The following is a 26998-nucleotide window of genomic DNA, read 5'->3' on the forward strand; positions in this document are numbered from 1 at the left end:
TTATACATACACAGCAATTATTATTTTCCATAATTTTCATTCTGTTAGCCATGGAGAGGTAAAAAGGTAAGAACCCCACATCCAGCCACTAGAGACCTCATTCAGCCATCCTTCTGGCTTCTACAATGTCAGCCATTTTTCAAGCATATTTATGCAACCCCAAGGGCTCAGAACTTGTTTTTTTCATGAAAGGTGAGATTCTCAAGAAACTGAACTCTTACGCTTGGAAATATGGTTCATGGAAACATAATAGCAGCTTAGTAAAATGTTCCGTGTGCTGACAATTGTTTTAAAGTTTAAGGTTCAGACTGATGCCTCTCTCAGGCTTTCCTGCTCACTATGGGAAGGTTAGGAGTAGAGCAGGCAAGAATGGATTGGAGGGAGCTTGCCACTCCCCCTTACACATGTCATCCCTGTACATGTTCTTTTCAATGCATGAATAGGATTTCAGGTTTCTGTGTTTGTTTGGTCTATTTATTCATCACTGTAGATGCATTTTGGATCTTTTTGAACTTTAGTTCAAAACTGACTTGCTGAAATTTGTCATGTCTTCAGTACATTCAGATTCATGCTAACTTTTTCATCTATTGTTCCAATGTGGCATTCCATGCTTTTATAGTGAGGAACGCAGTGCTGTTAGGGTAGAAGATTGAAAGCTTTCACTTTTGGTTTTGAATAAATCAGTTTCCTGATACACAAGCTTTCATATTTCTTCCTTCACATGTGGAAAAGGAAGAGAGACAGCACATGTTCCAGATCAACACGGCTCATTCTTATAACGCTGAAGGATGAATTAATGAACAGTAACTGAGATTTGTTTCCTTCAATTTCCTTTAATGTTTACTTGGGCTGTGTACACACCGTACATCTGAAGCACACTCAGAGCACTCCCCCCCCCTAAAAAAAATCCTGGAAGTTTGGTCTTCACAGAGCTACAATTCCCAGCACCTGTAAAATACAGTTCTCGTGGTTCTTTGAGTGAGTGTGCTCTAAAGGCATGGTGTGTATGCAGCCTTGGTCTTTGTATTTGCCAGTCTTTGTCTTAATGTGTTTTGTTAATTTAAAAAAATAGTTTATAATAAAAAGCGTAACTACAGTCAGTAGAAATTGTTTCTTCACAACCTGTTTTCTGTCCCTGTTCTAATCTAATCTTTTGTATAAAGCATTTGCTGAGGTCTGGTTTAAATGTTTTATCACCCGTCTGATATATTTTTATTAGGATATTGTGGGTCCTTCATGGAACAGTATATTAGACTTGTTTTAACTGTTCCTTTTCTGTACAGTTGCTTAATACTGGAAAGTATTTAATATGAACATCATTGCACCTTCCGTTTCAGCAGGAAAATCATGGGCCTTCTCTGCTTGGCACAGCTGTACAACATTCAAATGCATTGGTGGGAATATATTAAAACCAGTTGTTGTTTTTAAATGATTGTATCACTTTGAGCTATTTCATGTGTTAGATCTGTAATTTGTTCTTTAAAAATATTTTGATGCATGACTGGAAATGAATTTGTAAAATGGTGGAATTGGGTTTGGTTTGGTGTGACATGAGCTTAGCATACATAGATTCTTCATCTTATATTTTTCATGATATACGCAACTTGATTGCAATAAGAATGGAAAGGAGACCATACAGATGAGCAGTACCTGGGTGATGACTTGGTCCCATCTGCCCATCTCATCCAGTTTTGCCTCATCTTCTATTTTCTTAGTTGCCTGCATCCTGCCTCTCACTGTTCCTTGTTCTCTATTCTCTTATCTTAGGTGTCTGACTCTTTCTGCTTTTTTCTTAAGTCGACTTCGGCTATTACTTTATTCAAGGAACAGGGGGAGTCATATTCTTGTGACAGTGGCTGCTATTGTACCAATTCTTACCATTGTCTGAGACCTCAGTGCCCCTTGACTTGCATACATTGTTTGCTAGGCATGCAAGGAGTTGATAGTTGGGAACTGGTGCAATGGCTGACAATTGTTACAATCATTTTCCTTTTTCGTTGAAAGCAGAGTACTGTTTTATTCCTTTCTGCAGTTCTCGGAGTGTAGGGTACTTGGGGAGCTTCCAAATGAAAGGATGGTGGTTCCCCAAACACCTTTTATCACCTTCCCTGCCACTTAACTTCAACTTGGATTTGCTCCTGACCATCAGATGGCAGGAAATGTGGCCAAAGCAGCTATTTTGGGGTAAGTGAGAGCCTCCACTAACTTTCACAGCTGACTTTCCTAGTTACTTATTTCTGGCTTTTATCCCCTGCTTTTCCTCTCTCAACTGTTAGGCACCTACTCTATACAGTGGTACCTCAGGTTAAAAACTTAATTCGTTCTGGAGATCCATTCTTAATCTGAAACTGTTCTTAACCTGAGGTACCACTTTAGCTAATGGGGCCTGCCGCAGCACGATTTCTATTCTCATCCTGAAGCAAAATTCTTAACCCGAGGTACTATATCTGGGTTAGCGGAGTCTGTAACCTGAAGCGTCTGTAACCCAAGGTACCACTGTACCTTTACATCAGGCCCTTGCCTCCTTTCTGTTCTACCCTATTTAGGTGTAACTGTTCCTTGTAGCTACATTAGCAATACATCCTTGAAATGTGCGTTGAAATACAGTGGTACCTCAGTTTAAGTACACAATTGGTTCCGGAAGTCTGTACCTAACCTGAAACGTACTTAACCTGAAGCAAACTTTCCCATTGAAAATAATGGAAAGTGGATTAATCCGTTCCAGACGGTCCGCGGAGTACTTAAACTGAAAGTACTCAAACCGAAGCGTACTTAAACCGAGGTATGACTGTACAGTGGTACCTCAGGTTAAGAACTTTGCTTCAGGATGAGAACAGAAATCGTGCTCCAGTGGCGCGATGGCAGCAGAAGGCCCCATTAGCTAAAGTGGTGCTTCAGGTTAAGAACGGACCTCTGGAACGAATTAAGTTCTTAACCAGAGGTACCACTGTACCTTGGTTCTTGAATTTAATCCATTCTGGAAGTCCATTCTAAAACCAAAACATTCCAAAACTAAGGCACGCTTTCCCATAGAAAGTAATGCAAAATGGATTAATCCATTCCAGGCTGTTGAAACACTACCCCTAAAAAGCTTCTCCCCACCGCCCCAATTAGCATGATCTTTCGATCTCTCCATCTCTCTTGATCTCTCTCTCTTCAAAGCAGCTGGGCTGCAGAGCACTGCCAGGACGCTTCTCCCCACCGCCCCAATCAGCGCGATCTCTCTAAAAACAGAAGCGCAACCCTAAAAACAAAAGCTCAGAACTCAGGACACGTTCGACTTCCAAAAAAAATTCGAGGACCGAAATGCTCACTTCGGGGTTTGCGACGTTTGGGTTCTAAGTTTGTGAACTAGGCTGTTCAATAATCAAGGTACCACTGTATAGCTGAGAGAGACTGCATCTGAGTTAGTGAATGTTGGTCTCAACTTCCTTTCCCTTTCCTTCAACTTCATTTAAGTCTCTGCTTCCTCCAGGTTTATCACTTTTTTCTGAAATACAGTCGACCCTCAGCTTACGTTACCTTCGGTTAATGTAATCCTCAAATTGCGAACGTGGCAAACCCAGAAGTGTATACTTCCGGGTTTCGCCATGCACGCCTGCGCAGAAACGCTCAATCATGCCATGTGCGTGCACAGAAGGGTGCCTCCGGTTATGAAGTTTTCGGGGTGCGGCCAGGCCTCCGGAATGGTTCCCGCCCACGGTTCTAATTGCAACTTTTAGTTGTTGAAGCTTCAGGTTTTTGGCTAAACAAACAAAACATGGTCTGTTGACTAGTGGCATCGCAACCTCCCTTCTTTTTGCCTTAAAAGATTGTTTCTTACTTGTATTCTGCCGGACGTATTTGGAGTTCAGCACAAACAGGTTCTCCAAATGCTGTAGTGCAGACATCAGAAAAATAATTACAGAAGATGCCACACTATTTAATGTGTCATCTGCTTTATGCTTATCTTCACAACAGTCATGTGAAATAAACTGTTGTTCAAGTTTTTCTTGTGGGAGACCGTGGACCAAAGTATGCACAGTGTTAAATTCATGTTCACAGTTAATGTATCTGTATTTTTTGTTAAATAGTAGTGATGTGTGTATATTCAGGGTCAGCCGCTATTGCACATCAGAAACCTGGGAGAGGCCATTTTCATTGGGAACTTAATGTAAAGGGAAAGTTGTATCCTGCAGTCCTGATCTCTCCCTCCTTAGTCCTCTCCCTACAGCTCCCTTTGCGGCTGCTATTGAACCCTAAAGCAACCCAGATATGTTAAATGTGGCCAGAGGATGTTTTTGGTGGTCATATGCTAGTTGTGGAGTACTTTCCCAAGAGAGATTTGTCTGGCACCTATATTATTGTCCACTGGGCACCAGACTAAGACTTTTGTTTATTTTCCCAAGCTTTTTAGATTCACTTTTAATCCTCCTTTACTGTTTTACACTTCTTTTATGATTTTGTGACTTTTTGCTTATTGTACAGAGTTAGAAACTGAGATATGAAAGTTAGGAGCTAAATGGCACCTTAAACCAAGGTTATGGATGCCACAACAGAATGTCGAAGCACACTTTTAAAATAATAAGAATACAAAATTGAAAATGAATGAACTGCCCCTAAAATCTTGTGCTCATTTTTCACATGGTCTAGTCCCCAATTAAAGATTGCAAAAAAATAAATAAAGCCATGCTTCCCCTGCCCACCCCTCACTGCCTTTCTGTAAGGCCAGATTGCGCGTCGATGACCCGTCACCCACGTGAAGTAAATAAGACACAAGGACACGTGATTTTAGGTTAATGGGTAAATAAAGGCCACAACTTTATTGGTTCTAGCATGTGAGTGGTATTAGCTTACATTGGACAGGAACGCAACACGTAACTCCACCCTACCGGTGTGGAGACACTTAAAGGTTAACGAACAGAGGGAAGAGCTTGTTGATGCAAATACAACTGGAAGCTTCCCCTGACGTCACCGGGGGTCGTGCCATGGCCCTAACCCAAGTAGGGCATCACGACCGCCGGATCCCTTTAACAGGATACCCATAGGAGGTAGGTGATGACCTTAACCTGACCTCTGACACACAACGGAGTTACATCACATATTGAATAATCCAATGGCTAACCGCCAATACCAAAAGTTGTGACAAATTGCTATGAGTTAGGCGAAAAAACCAAGAGGCCGGGGCCGATTTGCCAAATGGATAAAAACTCCTACCAGGCCCCTTGGGCAGCCAAGGTGACCAACCGAAGTCCACAGCAAGGTCAAAGAAAAGCCATGCCTAAAGGGAGGGAGGGTGGGTGATCCGATGAGGGCAGGAATGCAAGGAGAAAAATCTTCCTCCGTTTAAACGGAGCTGGACTATTGGCTGGCAGAGGAGTATGATGCGGCGGCAGGGAGGGCCTGGTGCAGGGGGCTGACCACACCCCCTGCAGACGCGGGAGGCGGGCCCCACGCGCAATTCCTCCCCTCTGGAAGGCAGTCATTTTTCACATGGTCTAGTCCCCATCTAAAGACTGCAAAAAATAAATAAAGCCATGCTTCCCCTTCCTGCCCCTCAAAACACTGCCTTTCTGTAAGGTCAGGTTAGAGGCAGAACCTATCAGCTTGCCTGACGCTGCAGTGATTTCTTGGAAGTCGAGCAAGCAGGAATTTCTCTTCCCATGCTGTCAGTGCCAGCAGGGGAGGTTTTAATATGAAATCTTAGTCCCAGTACTGCGTCCCAGAAATTGCTTGTGCTAATGAAATTCCCAGTCGCAAAATGCACCTAGAACAATGGGAGTTTTGAACTCTTTTCTGTAAGCCATCCTGGAATATAATTGAAAGGTGGTATAAAAATGTTTTATTTTTATATAGTTGGAGCAGGGTAAAGAGAATGTAGAAAACCTAACAGTTGACTTCAGGAATTTGTTTGCTGTTAGATCCATTCAGCAGCCCTCATTTCTCCCCTTCCCCCTACCCTTGTCTAGTGCTGCAGTTTTAGGGCAACAGGCAGTTGCTTGGTTGTCTTGCTAAACCAGTTGCTTTCAAAAAAAAATCACAAATGGAAACTGCTGGTAGAACATAGTTTCTAGAGTCTAGACCATGAGTAGGCAAACTAGGAGCAGGATCCTGCGCAATCGCCTTCTAAATTCAGCCCATGGGTGGTCCAGGAATCGTCGTGTTTTTACATGAGTAGAATGTGTCCTTTTATTTAAAATGCATCTCTGGGTTATTTGTGGGGCCTCCCTGGTATTTTTACATGAGTACTGTTGAATGTGTGCTTTTATTTAAAATGCATCTCTGGGTTATTTGTGGGGCATAGGAATTCGTTCAGTTTTTAACCCCAAAATATAGTCTGCCCCCCAAAAAACAAGGTCTGAGGGACAGTGGACTGGCCCCCTGCTGAAGAAGTTTGCTGACCCCTGAAATAATGTATCCCTGTGCTGTTTGCAGAATTAATCTATGGGTTTTTATTTGGACACACAAAGTACATGCAACTATGAAGTTGTATGGAAACTGACCTGGAAGGGAGCAATTGATCACAGTATATTGTAGTACGGTTTGCTGTCAAAAGGCAAAAACCTAAGCTGTGCATTTGCATGCTGTCAAGAAAGTTACTTGGTATGTAAGAGCCTTTTAATGTTTCAGCTTTTGAAGGGAAGTTAAACCACAGAGCCTAGGGCTTGGCTGATCAGAAGGTCGGCGGTTCGAATCCCCGTGACGCGGTGAGCTCCCGTTGCTCGGTCCCTGCTCCTGCCAACCTTTTACATGGCAGTGGCAAACGAGCTGTTTTTTTGTGCACACTGGCCAGAACACATACACGCCCTCTGGCAGGTGGACAATGCTTTTTAATTGGTTCTTCCATTTGAGTTCTTGCTTTGCTGTGCTTCCCTGCAGCATGGAAAAAGTGACTGCACCTAAAAGACACTGTAGGAGGTATGTCCTTAGGGACTACATGTATTCTGAAAACCATGTAGCAAGTGTGCATCTCTGAAGTTTGAACTAGTTATTGTAACTGCTGAAAGCAAATCAGTCCAACATGTGTCTGGTATATACGCCTTATTCCATATAAATCCACTGCCTTAGACACCTTGCTACACACAAAAACTACTCCTTTTCATCAAACGCAGGCAAGACACCCTAATACTTGAATACATGTGTGTGATCAGTGATGGATTAAATGCAGATAGAAGAACTTAAACTAAATTCAGATAAAATAAAAAAATTCCTTCCAGTAGCACCTTAGAGACTAACGAATTACTGTAGTTGGTCTCTAAGGTGTACTGGAAGGATTTTTTTTTATTTTGTTTCGACTACGGCAGACCAACACAGCTACTAAATTCAGATAAGATAGCTGATAACTCAGTAGACTGGTTGAAGAAATATCTTTTTTTAATAGGGTCAGCTTCGCTGTAAAGACCAAGTTTATAACGTACGTTTATTGCTGGACTCAGTATTGCTCCTTAATTCTTGGCTGATGGCTACAACCTGGAGTGCCTTTTATCGGCTTTGGCTGATGTATTGACTATGTCTGTTGCTGGAAAATAGAAACCTGACCATGGTTATCTATACTTTGGTTGCCCCCAAGATAGAGTATTGTGTTCTACATGGGGCTGCCTTTGACAATGACTTGAAAACTTAGAGTACAGAATGCAGAAGACTCCATGTGTGGTCTGATATTGACCCGTTTTGAATTATCCATTCATTCCAGGTTCAGTTCAGAAGAGCTTTTTCTTGCTGTTAAAGCCCTAACAGATTGGTCCTAACTATCTTAGGAAATTTGTTCCAGCATAAGCTGACTCTACAGCAGGGTTTCTTCCATAGCAGCCTTGATGCTGTGCAGCTCAATCCCCGAGAGATGGTTGTACAATTACCTCCCTGTTGCCTTTTCAAAGGCAGATAAAACTGTTGGCCTTTGAAAACTGACTGCTCTCCCTCCCCCCCCCCCCCCCGGCACTGTTTTCCTGCCCTTGGTTTGTTTCTGAGTTTTTGATTGTTTGATTTTGAGGGGAAAACCCTACAAGCAACAATGTTGATTTTTATAAGTGGCAGTTTTAGTTGTTTTAGTTGTTTGAGGAACTTTGGAAAGGTAGCATAAAACCTTTTAAATAAGAAAATCCAAATACTGAAGCCTGAATAACTTGTGTAAATCAAGGAAGTGTGTATACATTTATCTGTCCTCCTAGCAGAATAGGAAATGAGCTATATATTGCACATGACTGCCTGGATACTGAGGTCCAGCTCTGTTGGGAGCCCCACAGAGTGGCTGGGGAAACCCAGCTAGATGGGCGGGGTATAGATGATGATGATGATGATGATGATGATGATGATGATGATGATGAATACCTCACCCCTGAAATTCCTATCCTCTCTGGCTTCTGAGTTAGACCGTACCTCAGTGGTTGAGCACGTGTTCTGCGTGCAAAAGGCCCTAGGTTCATTTCCTGGCATCTCTAGTAAAGCGGATTGAGTGGAGAAGACCTGTGTCCAAGACTGCTCGGAGCTGCTGCTGCTGCTGCTAGTCAGAGTAGACAGTATTGTGCTATCAGTCCTGATGTGAGATAAGAACATGAGAAGCTTTTTCACTAGGCACTTCCCATGAGTTTTTGAGATGGATGTCACAGCTATAGGATCTAGAACAGGGGTTGGCAAAGTTTTTGTGGCTTGGGCCAGTTCACGGTCCCACAGACGCCACAGTGGGCCGGAGTGTGCACACACGCATGCGCAAACGCTATTTCCGACACGGAGGATGCATGCGCAGCTTCCCATTGGCTGCAGGAGCTTCACACTGGTTTAGTGTGGCCGCACGGGTGCCGACTGAGCGGGTGGCAGGGTTGCCGACCCCTGGTTTAGAATCATCTAAAAAAATAAAAGCCAAGGACAGGGAATGCCAAGTTCCATGCTACATTAAAATTTATGTCTTTTGAATGTGTACCTGCAGACACACAGAAACCATACAACTTAGTTGGATACCTGGGGGGCTCATAATTTGTTTCTGGCAAAACGGGTGGATGGGTGGACTTGCGTGTGCAAGAGTTTTCAATTATGTGTGAATAAATGTGTGATTATTATTATTTTTAATTAAACCTGATAAGTATTTTACTGTACCAATTCAGTGAAGTTTAATTGTGGAGCACATTAATTCTGTTGTAGTGTTGAACATAAGAATAGGCAAGTATGTTAATAATGATGATAAATGGACGAATGCCAGTGCTGGTGACTGACCTTGGATAAACTATTTTTTGTTATGTGCCATCTTTCAATTAGATGAGGCCATTTATTTGGAACTGTATTTCAGGACCTTACTCTGCTCTGAGGATCAGATGAAAGCCACGTATTTTCCAGCAGTAGAATTAATTCCCCCCCCCAACCCCCAGCAATAAGATGAATAAGCCATTATTAATAAGAATGTTGGTAACAACTTGTACAGCAAATCCTGTACTCTGTTTAGGTTAGGCAGCCAATGATTTTACAGGGATAAGTTCTTTTAGTTATGTTTAAGCCACTAACTTAATTTTCTCCTTCTTTTCTAGACAAGATGTTCAGCTGTTGAGCGGCAGCTTTCTTCCTGTGAACTGCTGCCGATTTCCTCGTGCTGTAAAGCCAGAGTTCCATGACCTGCACGGGGTGCTTTGGTGCTCTGCTTCCCCAAGGCAGTCATGTGTTAGTTCTCTCCGACAATTCATCTTGCTCCAGAGGAGTTTCTTCCTTGGTATTCTGGAATACAAGGTGCTCAATGAATCGGGAGCCCCCATGAATGAAACAGCCAGCTCTTGCCAGCAGATGGCTAAAAACTGCAGCACACATGTAGCAGGGATGGCGCAAGAGGACAGAGCTCAAGTGCCACCCACTTTCTATCATGGTGCCAGCCAGGAACTTGATTTGTCCACCAAAGTCTACAAAAGGGAGTCTGGGAGTCCTTACTCCGTATTGGTGGACCCAAAAGCAAGTAAGCCACATCTCCATGAAAGAGAGGAACAGCCATATTTCAAGGAGGACAGAACAGTAGGAGAGGCCCGAGCCGTGAAAGAAGACAGGGAGAACTCTGACGACTTGCAGGAGGACGAGGAGGAAGATGAAGTGACTTACAAAAGGGAGCAGATAATAGTAGAGGTAAACCTTAACAACCAAACATTAAATGTTTCAAAAGGGGAGAAGGGGGTCCCCTCCCAATCCAAAGAAACTGCTGTTCTTAAGACCAGCAGTGAGGAAGAGGAGGGTGACAGTGGGGAGGAAGAGGCCACTGAAGACAGTAATGATGAGGAGGAGAATGAGAGGCAGAAGAAAAAAGAGCAAAGAGAGGAGAAAGATAGTGTTGCACAAAGGAGGACAAGGAGAGCTGCATCTGCTGCAGCCGCCACAACTTCCCCTACTTCCAGAACTACAAGGGGCCGTAGAAAGAGCGTTGAGCCCCCCAAGCGTAAGAAGAAAGCTGCAAAGGAGCCCAAGGCACCTGTGCAGAAATCAAAGTGTGAAGAAAAGGAGACTTTGACCTGTGAGAAGTGCCCCAGGGTGTTTAACACACGCTGGTATCTGGAGAAGCACATGAACGTCACTCACAGGCGCATGCAGATCTGCGACAAGTGTGGGAAGAAATTTGTTCTAGAAAGTGAGCTCTCCCTCCACCAGCAAACAGACTGTGAAAAAAACATTCAGGTAGGTTCTCTTGCCTGCTTGCAAGATTTCCCTGCCTTCTGCTGTCCCCTGGACACTTCGAAAGGGGGGAAATCCTTTGAGGAGAACAAGGTCCCAAGCCTTTCTGCTTCTGTCGGCATTTCCTGTTGCGCACCTAAGGAAACTAATCTGTATGAATGTGGGGTGGGAAAGGGAGGGAGTAAGAAGTGGCTCTTAGGGTTTTTCTACACAACATTGCAGGTGAGGTGAAATACAAGGTGCTTCAAAATAGAGCTCAGTGCACTGTGTGCTGGTTAGTATGAGCAGAAATTTATTTCCAACAATCATGAACATGAAGCTGAGTTTTCTGTGTTCTAGGCATTTCAGGTTCTAAGGACAGGCTGAATTTAAAATTTAATTTAGTAATTCTGCTTGTAGAATGTGTGGTGTGACATTCTTTGAAAAGGAAGGAGGAAAATCCTGAATTGATGGGCAGGCAAATACAAGGATGGATCCAGATGCTGTTTCATGCAAGACTGTTTTCCTTCCTCAATAGTATTTCCATGTAGGAAAGCTGTAAACACCAATGTGTAACAAATGGACAGGAGTCTGAGTATACTACATGGTATACTGAGTATACTACATGGCTTCTTGCAACTTATTGCTTATGTCTACTTGTGAAATAGACACTTGTACACACATTACAGAACTATGTATGGAATGATCTTGTGTGAAACTGTTCTAGGTGCCACAAGGGAGAGACTGCTGTGCAAACTCAAAGTCTTGGCTGCTACCACAAAGATGAAGTAGGGATTGTGAAGCTGTAGGTTTTATGAAGAGTCCTATAGAAACTGCATGCAATCACCACAAATCCTGCTCAGGGTTCTCTCATCATCACAAAATTTATATTTTTTCAGAGTCTTTGCTTAATAAAAAATATATATCCTGCAAGGTGTACATAATAAAACAATTATGAACAAAACACAAATAAAAGCAACAAAACTTTTATAAAACGTTACATAATTAAATTATATGTCTGGGTAGACCTACTAAATTAGGTTTGACATCCAGATTCTGTGTAGCACAAGTACTTATGAAGAAACCCTCAAAGCACACGGTTTTAGGATGCTTGCTGGCATTCTCAGCCTTGAATTTTCTCCATCTCTGTAAACCAGGGCAATCAAATTCTGAAAGGGCGGATACAGATAAATTGGTTCCTTTGCTAGGATGAGAACAAAAGCAGGGACAAACGTGAATCGTTGGATCATGCTAGTGGAATGACTTGGTTACATTAGATAATATTAAAGAGCATGTTAAAAGGGGTATTAAAAATACAAAAGCAGCCCTGCTAGATCAAATGATCCTGTTTGTATTGAATCTCCTAGTAAGTTTCATTGGATGACTTTGAATTTTAGTACTATATGAGAGAGAGACTGACTGACTGATTTTTCTATCCATTTTTCTCTACACTGCATAATTTTATAAACTTTTCTGAAACTGTCCCTTATTCACCTTTTTTACTTAACGAATAAGTCTCACTTGTAGCTACAGCGGGACAAAGCCTCCTTTCTCACCTTACACAATTTGTGTCTGTTGGTGAAGGTGGGGAGAGAATATCAGGGACTTCCGAGTGAAGAGGGAAATTGCTTTGCTTTCAGGTAAAAACTTTCCTGTTTACAGTTATGAGGGGCTGGAGACAATTTTAGTGTTTCCTTGAGTACTTTTAAAAAGCCAAGTTGCAGTTTGTTGAGAAATAATCAGCCTTACAGCTTTGAAAAATGAAGTGTATGGCAAAGTAGTGAGAAGGGAACCATACTGCTGATCTCTCAGCCCAGACACAACAGCAGCATAGCTTTTTAAGTACCGTATACACTGTAAAAGGAAAAACTGCTCCAGGCATCTCATAGCCATAAGTAGTGAATTCCTCCTTCTCCCCCCACCAACAACAACAAAAAATGTGTCACCCAAAATGTTTGCCCTCCGAACTCGCTCATTCTCCTAAGGTGCCCCACAACCCTCCATAAACATGCCCCAAACATGGCCTGGTTTGCATTGTTAAACTATTATTTAAATTTGACAGTGCACGATGCTGAAATTGTGGTTTCAGTGTTCCTCTCCTGCTTTTGGCTTAGCATTATGTCATGTGTATGGTTGTCTTGCATTGCAACCTCTCAGCAGTTTGATTTTACCCCCAAAGGCACACTTCTTCATTGTCTCCCAACCATCAGGCCTGTTGGTCAGTGATGCTCTTTGCAAGTCCTTCATGGGGCATCATATAATATTCATTCATTCATTCCTACTCCGCCCATCTGGCTGGGTTTCCCCAGCCACTCTGGGCGGCTTCCAACAAAATATTAAAATACAATAGTCCGTCAAACATTAAAAGCTTCGCTAAACAGGGCTGTCTTCAGATGTCTGGTAGTTGTTTTCCTCTTTGACATCTGGTGGGAGGGTGTTCCACAGGGCGGGTGCCACTACCAAGAAGGCCCTCTACCTGGTTCCGTGTAACTTCACGTCTCACAGTGAGGGAACCGCCAGAAGGCCCTCGGCACTGGACCTCAGTGTCTGGGCAGAACAATGGGGGTGGAGACACTCCTTCAGGTATACTGGGCTGAGGCCGTTTAGGGCTTTAAAGGTCAGCACCAACACTTTGAATTGTGCCCGGAAACTTACTGGGAGCCAATGTAGGTCTTTCAAGACCAGTGTTACGTAGTCTTGGCGGCCGCTCCCAGTCACCAGTCTAGCTGCCGCATTCTGGATTAGTTGTAGTTTCCGGGTCACCTTCAAAGGTAGCCCCACATAGAGCGCACTGCAGTAATCCAAGCAAGAGATAAGTAGAGCATGCACCACCCTGGCGAGACAGTCTGTGGGCAGATAGGGTCTCAGCCTGCATACCAGATGGAGCTGTTAAACAAATGCCCTGGACATAGAATTGACCTGCACCTCCATGGACAGCTGCGAGTCCAAAATGACTCCCAGGCTGCATTGAACTCCTGGTGACCATCACCTGATGACACTGTGATGTTGTGCAAACAGCCCTGCCCACCCGTCAGCTTTGGCCCACAAGGACATAGGGGTGATAAGGATTTGACCCATGTTCCCCACCCCTGGTTTTGAAGTGACATGTGGATCAGGCCACTGACAGACAAAAGAACATAGGAAGCTGCCTCATTCTGAGTCAGATCATTGATTTGTCTAACCCAGTATTGTGTTGGCAGTGGCTCTCCAATATTTCAGACAGAATCTCCCATGCCTATAGGAGATACCGGATATCAGGGCCGGCTCTACATAGACCCCCGGTGGCGCAGTGCACCACGGTGGGGGGCTGGTAAGCTGGGCACCGGCCTGGCAAGGAGGGCGCCGCGCGAAAACCAATTGCGCCCTGCGAGGGCGGGGCGGGTGGTGGAGCGATCTCCGCCCCTCAGCACCAGGGCGCGCGATCTGCTCAAGACGGCCCTGCCGGATATTATACGTGGGACCTTTTCAATGCAAAGCATGTGCCCTCATATTGCTATTTAAATCTGAAGGTAAATTGTCACAAAGAAGACAGTCGAACAACTGTCATTGCCCATTTGACAAAAGTTTTCATTACCATTTATCTTTAGTACATTGGCTTGCTAAGGTGGAGCAATTAAACCAGCAATCCTGATGGTTAAGTTCTGTTGAATTTGGGCTTCTGAGTAAATCTGAATCAAATTGGTCTGTAAATGTGGTCGTTAACTATTTGAAGTTACTCGTAAACTCATTGACATGTTTTAGGCTTAGGCTACTGCTAGAATGGGGTTGCCAACCTTTTTGAACCAGTGGAGGCGTTTCGTTTTTTGAGATAGTGCTAAGGGCACCAATCACAAAATGGCTGTCATGGGGACATGTTGCATAACACAAAATGGATGCCATTAGACTTAGCATAATACAAAATAGCTGCCACTGGGAATGGTGTAACATAAAATTAGCCAGACAACTATACACATACATTCAAATGTTGTTGCTGTTTTAAGAACAGTACCACAAAAAATATACAAGATGGCCACATCACGCTCACTCATTTCATAGAAATCGCTTAGAAGATTCCTGCAGATTTTGCCCCATAACCACCTTTCTAGGAGGGCTAGGGACTTGCTTTTTAAAAAAGGGGGAACTCAGAATCTGGGACACTTGCCCAGGGTGAACCTTTTGCTAGATCTTGAAGTGATTGTATAAATCTAAAACCTTCTGGATAAAAGCATTCAGTATATTGATGTGTATTTTGAATTTGCTTATGCTGTTTAATTTTTTCTAAAATGGGATAAATGTACAAAGGGTATCAGTGTCTCTTAATCTGATGCCTGTGTAAATAGTCATTGCATCAGGTGTTGCATTGCAGGAATACTATATCAGATTTGATGAGTCAAAGTATAGGCTGTTTCCAAGAACCGGGCAGAGTTTTAGGGCAGTCTTGCCTGCAGCAGAGCAGACTGAACTCCCAACAAGAAAATTCTGGGGTTGCAGGGCCTGTAAATGGTGGGGTTGATGTCAGAGACTATTCCCTAAGCAGTCCAGGAATGAATATGAAAATGGGGTCCTTGTGGGAGCAAATGTTTGATGAATGAGTTGGCAGGACTTTGTGCTAGCAACTGCTAGCTCTCTTCCTAAGGGTGCCTGTACTCAGAAGCCAGCTATTCTGATTGTGTTAACATTTATCATCTGTAGCAAAGGACTAAGGGAACTAATAGGCAAACCTTCTGAAGCTCCTACTATGGGCCACCTTTTCAGCTATTACCTGTTTGGGTGGTGACATACCTGCATCTGGTGGCTAAGAAGTGGAAGACTGCAGTGCTGTCATTCCTCAGACACTGGAGCTATGTACCATGGCTAAAGAACTGAATCTTGCTTTGGATCATGGAAACCTCGTGTGTTCAGTAGATTTGTGCTTGCGGCTATCCGGTTGTTTTCATTACCCCCCCCCCCCAAACTAGCAGTTTGAAAGCAAATCAAAGTGCAAGTAGATAAATAGGTACCGCTCCGGCGGGAAGGTAAACAGCGTTTCCGTGCACTGCTCTGGTTTTGCCAGAAGCGGCTTAGTCATGCTGGCCACATGACCCGGACAAACTGTCGGCCAGTAAAGCGAGATGAGCGCTGCGACCCCAGAGTCGTTCGTTACTGGACTTAACTGTCAGGGGTCTTTTACCTTTATGATTTTGGTGCACAGAAGCTGCTGCTGCTGCTGCTGCTGCTTCACTTCACTAGTTCCAACTCCTCATTCTGCTACCGCTGTCTCAGACAATCCTCCTGGCATGTTCAATTGGAACTGGAATCCAGTAAACTTCTGTCTCCATATCTATCTTCCTGAATCCTACAAGTAAATTAGAGAAGAGTCACAACCTGAAGCCCACTAAGGTGGACTGTGGAGTAGGCTAATTAGTTCAAAGGATGCCAGGGATTGAGTTAGAAACCTTCAAAGTTCTTTAAAGTGTTAGGAGAAAGTATTAAGTATTTCTGTTTAAAATGCTGTTTATTTAACTTTTATCAATTGCAATTGTTGATACATTTAGCATAATTTATACGGGGGCAAAATTCAGCTTTTCTTGGTACAGAATTTCAGTTTTTAAGCTCACAGTACACACGGCCATGTGCATAACTGGGCCATTGGGGGTTGTGTTAAGGTTCGTGCCTATATACATTCCTAGCTCATAATCATGTTGTCTGGTGCTTGATGTAAATTGTGTTACAGGATGTTTTATTTGCTGCATTGATCCAATTTTTACTTTTCTAAGCCATTCCTGACTTGTGTTTGGAGAAAATTGAGACATTACTTATTAAAACAAAAATTATTTTGACTACTAATTGATAAGTTCAAATTTGTCTCCCTTTGCAACCAAGGGTCATTACGTACTTCCAACTTACATTAACTTGTTTAGATGTGATGAATCTGTCATGAATCCCTGGCAGAAGGAAAACATTTGGCTGTTAGGTTCTACTCCTTCCTTCCAGTCCCAGTTACTGTCCAAACTCTCAAGATTCCTAGAATCTGGATAAGAAAGGCAAATATGCTTCACTTTAGATTTACTCTGTTTGCATAATGTGGGGCTTTCTAGACTTCAGAAGTTCCAATCACTGTGTTTAAATGAAAACCTGCTGGCATCTATCTGAGTTAGAATATCACTGTCTTTAAACCAGCTAAAATAAATGAAAAAATGAAAAAATTGTCCAGTAGCACCTTAGAGACCAACTAAGTTTGTTCTGAGTATAAGCTTTTGTGTGAATGTACACTTCTAAACTAGCTAGTACAAGTTATATTTTAGCCTCTGAGTAAGGTTTGTGATAGTGTAATCCTAATCTTTCTTTCCCATCCATACCAGTCTTGGATTGGGTTTACTCACATCACAGCCACCAGGTTTTTAATCTAGATGTAGCTGCTGTTCGGAAGCAGCAGGTGGCGATGTAAGTCCAAGAACAACCCACTCTTTCTTTAATCGGACTTTTAGCTTTTGAGCTCTGCCGGCGCAGCAGAATTACAGTGAAGTGGGTGGCATTTTAGCAGTTGCCACAAAATAATGTATCTAGGATTGTGGTTTCCTTCCTTATTTCACTGCATTTAGGTTACAGCTGGCTTGTCCCATCTGAAACGAGCTCTGTGTGAATTGCACTTCTTTGTCCCATCCATCCTCAGTGTGTTTCCTGTAATAAATCGTTCAAGAAGCTATGGTCCCTCCATGAGCATATCAAGATTGTCCATGGGTATGCAGAGAAAAAGTTCTCCTGTGAGATATGCGAGAAGAAGTTCTACACAATGGCTCACGTGCGAAAGCACATGGTTGGTGAGTTTTTGCTGCCTGTATTGTGGTTCCTTATCTCTCTGCTGCTTGAACCCGAGAACGTTCAAAGTACTTTCCTTATACTGTGCCAGCGCCTCCTGGGTTATAAATAGACAAATGATCTGACTATGCCTCCTCTCCAGTACTATAACCTTATTCATTCTTATCAGCCGTTGCCATTTGCAGCTGAGGCCAAAATGTGGAGGGAAATGCCCTTGTCAACAGAATGTTCACGTGGGGGGAAATATTGTAGAGTTCGAAGGAATCCTCAGGATCATCTAGTCCAACCCCCTGCAATGCAGGAGGAATATTCAGCTGTCCCTTACAGGGATTGAACCAGCAAGCTTGGCATTACTAGCACCATGCTGTAACCAACTGAGCTATTGGTGAGACCAATGCTGTTACCTACACCAGCAAAGGTGTAGGTAACAGCTCTGAAATTTGCTCTGAAATTCAAATTCTGTTTTTCTATTTTGCAAAATTTATATACCGTTTGATGGTGAAAACAACAGAGCTGTTAACAGAACAAAAATGTAAAATCAAACATTCAGATTCTTGATTAAAATAAATAAAAACAATTTCAAACATAATTACTAAAATCATAACAAAGAGATGCAACTCAACTTCTACATGGTCTGCATCGGTTTTGCCTAAACAAAAATGTTTTAAGAAAGAAGGGAATTTTGAAGCGTGGATCCTGTTAACGCCTTGAACTTGGCCCGGTAGATCTCTGAGCAGAGGTGTTCCATGCAGACTGGGCCTGTCAGCAACCAGGCTGCAGCATTCTGCACTAACTGCAGCTTCTGCGCAAAACACAAGGGAAGACCCAATGAGAGTGCATTGCAGTAATCCAGCCTTGAAGTCACCAGTGCCTGAACTACTGTGGCCAAGCTCTCTCAGTCCAGGCACGGCTATCCCAGTTGCAAATCAAATCCGTGCACAAGAATGCAAACACATCTGCATGAGGGCCTCGCAACAACCCTATAAGGTAGGAGAGAGGGAGAGAGACTGGCTCTCTCGGTGAGCTTCATACCCTCAAGGAGGAATCTGAACTCAAGTCTTATCAGGTCTGAAGTCCGACACTATTTCCTTCCTACCAGGTTCTTACTTGGTAAACATTTTCTTTGACAAAGCTGAGTTGTTTAGCCAACAACCTAGAATATCATACCAGATCTTATATTCCAATTTGATATTTCTAAAGCCAGGCTACCTTTATTATTCAGTTGTCTTGTTAAATCTGCCCAGTGCAGGAGACAGGAGGACTTTGATGTGTGAAAGCTGTAAATACAGCAGAGAGAAGGAAGGTGGTACTCCCATTTCTTGGCAGCCAAAGCATATTGTTGTATCTTAATTCAGCTGCTCAAGTTGTTTTTCTTTTCCTAGTTGTGTAACAAAACCTGTCACCAACATGTGCAGCATAATTATTATTGCATTTACATGCCACCATTCTGCCCATGCACCCAAGGTGATTTACAACTTTAAAATAATAATTATTGGCAGTAGCAGCATTTGATTTATAGACCAAGCAGTTTAAAGGTAAAGGGACCCCTGACCATTAGGTCCAGTCGTGACCAACACAGGGCTTGCGGCGCTCATCAAGCAGTTTAGAAGTGTAAAATCAGTCATAAGAGATCTATGCATAATTAAAATACCCAATGGAACAATTCCATTGAAACATTAAAAACATAAACATACAACAAAACAAGCCCATTAAAAGGCATAATTATAACAGTTAAAATAACCATTATTATTATTTATACCCCGCCCATCTGGCTGGGTTTTCCCAGCCACTCTGGGCAGCTTCCAACAAAATATTAAAATACAATGGTTTGTTAAACATTAAAAGCTTCCCTAATCAGGCCTGACTTCAGGTGTCTTCTAAAAGTCTGGTAGATGTTTTTCTCTGGCATCTGGTGGGAGGGTATTCCACAGGGCGGGTGCCACTACCGAGAAGGCCCTCTGCCTGGTTCCCTGTAACTTGGCTTCTCGCAGCGAGGGAACCGCCATAAGGCCCTCAGAGCTGGACCGAGGCCATTTAGGGCTTTAAAGGTCAGCACCAACACTTTGAATTATGCTCGGAAACGTAAAGCAATTGGACTAGCAAATTCAAGAGAGTGCCTGTCTAAACAGGTGTGTCTTCAAGGGCCAGTGGAATGCCAATTGGACCTCTTGTGTTTCAGCAGGGAAGGCATTCCACAACACTATGCCCATAGATAATTCAACCAAACCTCACAGATAATGGTTTGGCAGGATGTGATCGGTATAATTTGTGGAGGTGTCATCATAAAGTGCCCACATTTGGTTTAATTAAGGCCTTTGGCTGATTTTAAATGTGTTGTGGGAGGGGAGATTATTGGTTCGTTTTTGTTATTTTTTGTGTTTTTTATATTGTAATTTTATGCTGTGAACTGCTCTGATATCTATGGGTATAGGTGGTATACAAATTTAATATATAATGATAATAACTTTATTTCTTGTGCCAAACTTTTGTGTGCGTTTATAAGACAGTTCCATCTTGTTTTCACATCATTCTGATTTTTTTTAACTACATGGTATTTAAATAGTATTTTTAAACTTATTTCTCTCACAAATTGTCCCAAAATGCACGCTTTCAAACTAATTTTAGTATTTTTTGAGGCAAAAACTGTTCTGCAAAATTCAAAAGACTGCATTCTGGTTCGCATATTGGTCCAAGAGATGTGGATCGGGTCAATTCTTGTCAGAATTTGCAAAGAATAAAAGTCCTCAAAACATCCCTTGGTGGATCAGAATGACTGTTGCTGATGATTGCCCACTTTGACAGACCCTTTCCCTGTAAAATCTGCTTTAAAGACATGATTCTGACTTGAATGGCACACTTGACTTTACCCAAGAATACACCTGGGAAATTTAAGCTTACTGGTGAGCAGGGTAGGCATGATAGTAAAAGGCTGCTTCCTTCTTTGATATCAAGTCTTATGTAGTAGGTTTTTTTTAATTTTTATCCTCAGGGTCTTATAAAGATTTTCAGCGGAAGGAAGTTTTTCTCATAGTCTGATAATTAGCCTTCTTTTTCTCAATTAATAATGGCTCTATTGACATATCTGATGTGTTCTTTGCGTCCCTCCTCTGGGACTGTTGTGCACAGCAATGGGCTTTTTATGCTTCAAATTTCACCTGCCATTTTTAATTGCTGATTCTTACTGTGATTAGAGATGGGAAGGCCTGGAAAAAACCCAGAAAAATGGGATGTTTTTCCCCTGTAAATTTTTTTTTGGGGGGGGGACCTCTTTGATATAGTTTGAATATTCCACACACTTTTTTTTCAATTTTCCCGGGGGGACGGGACGGACGGATTTGGAAAATCTAATTGTGATATTGTTTTATTTTGTTTATATTGTAATTATTTTATTGTAAACCATCCTGGGAAGCATTCTGGCTGAAGGGCACTATAGAAATAAAATAAACATCAGTTATGGATATTAGTACGTTGGTTTGAAGAATCCTTCCTGAGTATATGAGATTGAACTCTGTGGCTTGTTGACCCTTTCCAACCTCTTTTTTTGCCCCACCACAGCAGAGTGGAATTTTGGATAGAACTTAGCATGGTTTTCACCACTTACTGAATCTCCTCTCTAAATACTTATTCCCTAATTTGTCTTTTCAGCACACACTAAGGACATGCCATTTACATGTGAAACCTGTGGAAAATCCTTCAAGCGCAGTATGTCACTCAAAGTTCATTCCCTGCAGCATTCGGGAGAGAAGCCTTTCCGGTGTGAGGTATGCGCTCTTGCTAACTCAGGATGCAGTTAGAGTTGGGAATTACTTTGAATTTGAAAAACGTCCACAATGGAGAACAAACATCTAGACTGTTTGTATTGCTTGTCTGCTGCCCGACTGAGATTAATTGTGCCATATCATCACAGTGTGAAGTAGCAGGGGGACTGTAAAATACACTTCACTATATGGTAAGGCACTACAGCTGACTGGCTGACCGTGTTCTTGCCATCATACAGCAAATTCTGACTATTTTATCTTAGCGTAGGCAGCAGAAGAATAAAACTTAGTATGAGTGTAGATTTAGAGATGTGGAAAATGGGATTGTCAAAGGTGAAAGCGAGAAAGAATATCTGATAGAAAAGCAAATTGAAGCTTTTGCTTTCCCCCCAAAAAAGTTATCTGCAAAAAATTGGGTAGGGGAAGAAGTCCCATTGTGCAGGCAAATGTTCTTGCGTGAATGTAATGACTTCGTTGTACGCAATCCAGTATGTGCATCAGTATTGCAACTTACTTTGATTCTTAGATTTCGAAAGCTTGATTCTTGGGTGTTTCGACTTGGAAATGAAATAGAACAAAGTCTCCCTTTTCATTTCCTGCTCTCTACAGATACCACTACAAATTTTCCACCTTGCCCTTAAGAAACAGTCCATAGATCTAAAAGAATATTTTTGTTTCATTTCTCCCAACACAATAAACTGATCAAGTCTTTTACAGTATAATTTTTGGAATATTTTTGAAATAGTATAGAAACTATCCTGGGAACTTATTAGCACAACAGGATTTTATTGCAATTATTTTTAGGATAGCCTTAGCAGCCTTGAAACTGTGTGTGGTAAGGCAGAATGAAAGCTACATCAGAATGAGACCGTTTTGGGTTTCTATTGCTGCTGCATTATAGTTTATTTTGCCCTGATTCTTGCAAATGAAAGACTTGTACCCTCTTGTTTCTTTTAGAACTGTGATGAAAGGTTTCAGTACAAGTACCAGCTCCGTTCCCACATGAGCATCCACATTGGACACAAGCAATTTATGTGTCAGTGGTGTGGTAAAGACTTCAACATGAAGCAGTACTTTGATGAGCACATGAAAACCCACACTGGTAAAGATGTACTTTTTTTATTCTGTAATGTGAAAGTACACTGGACAGGGTTTCCCAAACTTGGGTTTCCAGCTGTTTTAGGACTATAGTTCCCATCATCCTGTGATGACTGGTCCTTCTAGACAGGGATGATGGGAGTTGTAGTCCAAAAACAGCTGGAGACCCAAGTTTGGGAAACTCAGCACTAGACCAAGAAGGGCCACACGCAGTCCACAATAAAGAGGTTCGTCAGCATGTAACCCTTGGTTTTATTCATAACAATAATACAGAACACGAAAAGAAAAAGACAGGTTCTTGCCCAGTCTAAAAAAATTGATGTACAGTGGAGGAAAGTCAAGGGTAAACAACAACCAAACATAAGGAAACAGAATTGCACGTGGGGAAAATGCAAAGGGTTAAGATCCAGGTTTCCCAGAAAATACGGGTTTAGAGGAGAGCTTGTGTGCTCTGGGAGAAGTTAATGGCTTTAAAGAGCAGCATCTAATATAGAAGGTTATGGGAGCTGGAGAGCTTTAAGCATGTTTGTGCTGGATACAGAAGGGGATGGGAAAAGAACGCAGGGATTTGGGCTGAGGTGTTACATCGTCTGAATGATAGAGGTGAATGAGTTGTTAGATAAACAGGAAAGAACTGAGGTTAGTAAATGAGAGGCCGAAGTGAAAGTTGCAGTGACACATGGACCCTGTCTGCTTTCAGGGGGAAAGACTTGGGCTCTGGAACCTTGGAGGGCTGCTGCCAGCCAGAGTGTACTGGACCAGATGGTCTGCCTACTTATAAAGCAGGTTACATTGAGTGCAGAAAGCAGTTGTGGTAGGTTGAGAGAAGAGGTGGATAAGAAAGACAGCAAGAATAGAGTCCGTATTCCGGGAGTTTGGAGGGAAGATCTAAAAGAAAAAATGTGACTATAGATAGAAGGGTGGAATAGGGCAAGGGAGGACTTTTTTCAGAGAAATGCTGATTCATTTGAACACAATACAGAAGGAGCTGGAGGATAGGCTGATTATATTCTGCTGAAAAGGAAGAATAATTGGGGAGATGGCAAACTGGAATTGGAAGGGATAGGACCCTGGGGCACATGGTTGTCTCTGCAAGCAAGCCTGGGGAGGAGAAGGTTTAGGGCTGTGTTGAAGGAGGAGGGGTGGAAAGAGAATGTTTGGATAGCTTCCATTTTATATTGAGAGGCAAGGAACTGGGCATGAAAAGTAGAGAAGCATCAAGGATTTAAATCAAGTTGGCATCATAAGCATTGCTTAGCTAAGATCATTTTTTTGTGATTTTAAATCTTCAGTCCTTTAACATAGCACCTAGATTATTCCCCGGCCTTTGAAAAGTTTTTGATTGTAAATCTGTGTTCTGCTACGGTTAATGAATATCTGATTGAGGTAGATTGAGAATGAATTTCCACATTCAATTTTTCAACAGGAGAGAAGCCTTTTATCTGTGAAATCTGTGGCAAAAGCTTCACCAGCCGCCCCAACATGAAGAGACACCGCAGAACTCACACAGGGGAGAAGCCATATCCATGCGACGTGTGCGGCCAGCGGTTCCGCTTTTCCAACATGCTCAAGGCACACAAGGAGAAGTGCTTCCGTGTTACCAGTCCTGTTAACGTGCCACCAGCTGCCCAGATCACACTAGCCACAAGCTCTCCTGCCACCACTGTACCTTCCATTGCGAACACACAGAACGTCCCTGCTCCTACTCCTCCAATCAATATGAACCCAGTGAGCACGCTTCCACCCCGCCCCATTGGCCACCCATATTCTCACCTGCACCTCCACCCCCACCACCCGCATCATCTCCCTGTCCCTGTGCCCCCCGTCCCTCATTTACCTCCACCTCCTGCTCTGTTTAAGAGTGAGCCTTTAAATCATAGGGGCCAAGGCGAAGACAGTTTTCTACGACACCTAGCAGAAAAAAACAGTTCAGTACAGCACCACTAACTGGCTTTGTCTTCTGCCTGCCACTCAGTTGGTCTTGCGAACCTGGAAGTGTGCTCCCTCTCAAGAAATCTCGCGGTGGCTTCTGCAGCCCCGAGGGAAAGAAACTTCACATGCATCTTGGCCGTTCTGCAAAGTGGTCATCAAGCCCAGGGGAACCGATAGGACAGAAGCCCAACTCGGCTTGCACGTTTTACTGTTGACTTTTTTAGATTTCAAAATGACTGAGACTTGTGAAATTTTTTATAATTTCATATCAGCTGATGAGGTATGCTTGCTTTTATATCCTGGACTTTCTCCTCAAAGAGGGGGTGAGCCTGGTTTCCTTTGTACTAATCAGAGACTGTGAGACTAAATCCCAGAGCATTAATTATCACTGTGTATTTGTTAATTTCTTTTCAGCTTTGTGTGTGCGTGTGCGTGCAGGTGTGGTTGTGTGTGTGCGTGCGCGCTGGTTATGGAGTGAGCCAGCCACATGATCGCAGAATATCAAGCATTATAGGAAAAAGACGGTAAACAAAACTTAATCCCATTTGAGTAGTTCTCCTAACACACTCTTTATTTTAATACGGAAAAATTATTTTAGAGTTTTTGTATAGACCTATTTAGTAGCCTGTTTCTAAAACGAAATGTATTTCAAATAAGCGATGTAATTTTTTTCAGTGTAGCTGGACCTATGTTGTTACAATAGATAATTTTTTATAATCATTCAAATGTGATTCTTTAAGAAAAAAAAGATGCAAATAGCTTATAATAGGAAAAAAATATTCTTACATCTGTACTACTATTAAAAAGGTGCTTTGAAAGGGAGAGGAAGGAACCCAATAAGTCTCTGGTAAGGCTGCCTCAGAAGTGGAGATGATTTCAGAACTTTATATAACTTATTTGTAGGGTGTTTTTTCTTTCCTAAACGCGACGGTTACCTTCTTTCAATGTCACTCAAGGGTTGCTAGACAAGAACATTAAACTACTGTATTCCCACAAACATTTTTCACTTGCCTCTGCTGGACTGAAGTGTGGAACGTTTCAGAAAGGATAGACTGTCTCATGGGGGGGCGGGGGATTGGGGGTATGAAGATGCAAGGAAGAACTCATCCAGAAGTGACACATTTGGAATTTGTATGCTGTCGTTTCTTTAGCATACATTAGGACCTAGTTCATTTTATAGATGTGTGTTTAAGCTATGACTTAATCTGGGAATCATACTTGCTGCTGCTTTTGTTTCCCTCCCCTCAAAAGATTCAAGAGTTCATTAGGATATAAGTGAGGAACCACAAATAAGGTGCTGTTTGGTTTGGTTTGTAAAAACAACCTTGAATTAAGCAGGAGCGCAGTGGTTATGTTGCCTGAAATGTTTACCCACAGAGTATGTGCACGCAGTGAAGCAGTGTCTGGTATAGAAAAGAGGTGCATATTATATAGGATAGCTTCTTTCAGATTTGACTTCAGGTTTCACAGGTATGTGGCAAAAGCAATGTTTGAATGTTAAGCAAGTTGCTAGTTGTGTTTTCTCAAAGTCTCCAGTGGCACTAAATTGTGGCAAACTAGTTTGAATGCAGAGAGTCATGGTTCTTATTCAGATGTAGTTTATGGAATTTGAAACACAGCACCGTTTTAAGCAGCTGAAATAGCTATTGGCTCCTTGAAGAGAAGGCACAGTGATACGCTCATGATTAAAAGAGGTGAAATTTCCTTAAGCTTAATTTCACGCCTCCCCCTCCCAAAGACGACCATGCTGATCCCTAGCATGCCATTCTCTTTTTTAAAAAATTAGTCTTTTAAATCTTAGGTGAGGGATTACATCTGATCAAACAGAAAGCCCTCTCTAATGCACCTCAAGGTTGCTAATTGTGTTTTTACCATCTCTATTAACTTTGATTTTTGCATAAAAAATAGTATTAGGCCTTTTGCATACCTATTCATATTTGAATAAAATCCTCTAAATCTCCTCCTTTTTTCTGGAAAAAAAATAAGTATTTTTTAAAAATTGTGATAACATCTGTTCCTTCTCTTTTGTAGGTAGTAAAGCTAGCTATAAAAGTGAATAATTGATACGTAACAAGTTTGTCATCTTCAACTACCCTGAATGGTTTTATACATTCCATGTCATGTTTGCAAACCTACAGTTCTGTGTAGATATGCCACAGGTCAACAAACTGGCTTGTTAAATCTACTTTTATAGGAAGGAAGAAAGAAACCATTGTGGTAAAATCAGTTGTAATCCACTTTTGCAAAAAAAAAAAAAGGTTTTCTCAATAAATTTACAGTATTTGGCTGCTATTTATGAATCCTACTACTTGAGACGGGTGTGTTATTTTCCCCCAAAGAGCAGCTGAGCTCTTTGAATGTGCGGCTGATTCTATACACTTCTGAGTTGTATTAATATATATGTGGGTAAGCCTGGCAAGTGGCAAGATGGGGGCAGCTGCAGTTCTACTCACATTATCAATCTGCCTTCCTACCTATGGATGGATTTGCAGCCGCTGTGTTGCAGTAGCCAAGCCAAGTTCCTGATTGTGGAGAGGTTCTAAGTGGGTTCAGAAGAACACGTGAAGTCCCTCCCATCAACACAAAAGGGTCGGGGTGGAAATGAAAGGGATGAGGATATTGGGGACAGCTGACAAGTGCAGCCCCTTGCACATTTATTTCTCCATGTGTCGTTTGGAAGCCTGAATTAGAACTAAACCTGTTCATGGATAGACTACTACTGATAATTTCAACATTTTTCTCCTAAGGCGAAGGGTTTCAGAACATGCAGCTCTGTGGGAGGGGGTCTTGTTCTCAGTATTGGGGATATTGAGGTGTCCATGCTGATCTCTTCCTGAACC

At 42.3% G+C, this 26998-nt stretch overlaps 1 protein-coding gene across 1 annotated transcript in view; it reads left to right on the forward strand.

The window, feature by feature from the left end:
- Positions 1–26463, forward strand: part of ZNF652 (zinc finger protein 652) — a 34500-nt gene extending 8037 nt beyond the window's left edge. Inside the window, exons 2-6 of the mRNA XM_035137117.3 lie at positions 9495–10617; positions 17225–17372; positions 21016–21131; positions 22086–22230; positions 23653–26463. Of these exons, the coding sequence (XP_034993008.1) occupies positions 9715–10617; positions 17225–17372; positions 21016–21131; positions 22086–22230; positions 23653–24173 (1833 nt within the window). The 5' untranslated portion in view covers positions 9495–9714 and the 3' untranslated portion in view covers positions 24174–26463. The remainder of the gene's footprint in view (positions 1–9494; positions 10618–17224; positions 17373–21015; positions 21132–22085; positions 22231–23652) is intronic.
- Positions 26464–26998: the final 535 nt, after the last annotated feature.

This window comes from Zootoca vivipara, chromosome 12 (genome assembly GCF_965207765.1).
Source record: "Zootoca vivipara chromosome 12, rZooViv2.hap1.1, whole genome shotgun sequence".
Taxonomy (NCBI): Eukaryota; Metazoa; Chordata; class Lepidosauria; order Squamata; family Lacertidae; genus Zootoca; species Zootoca vivipara.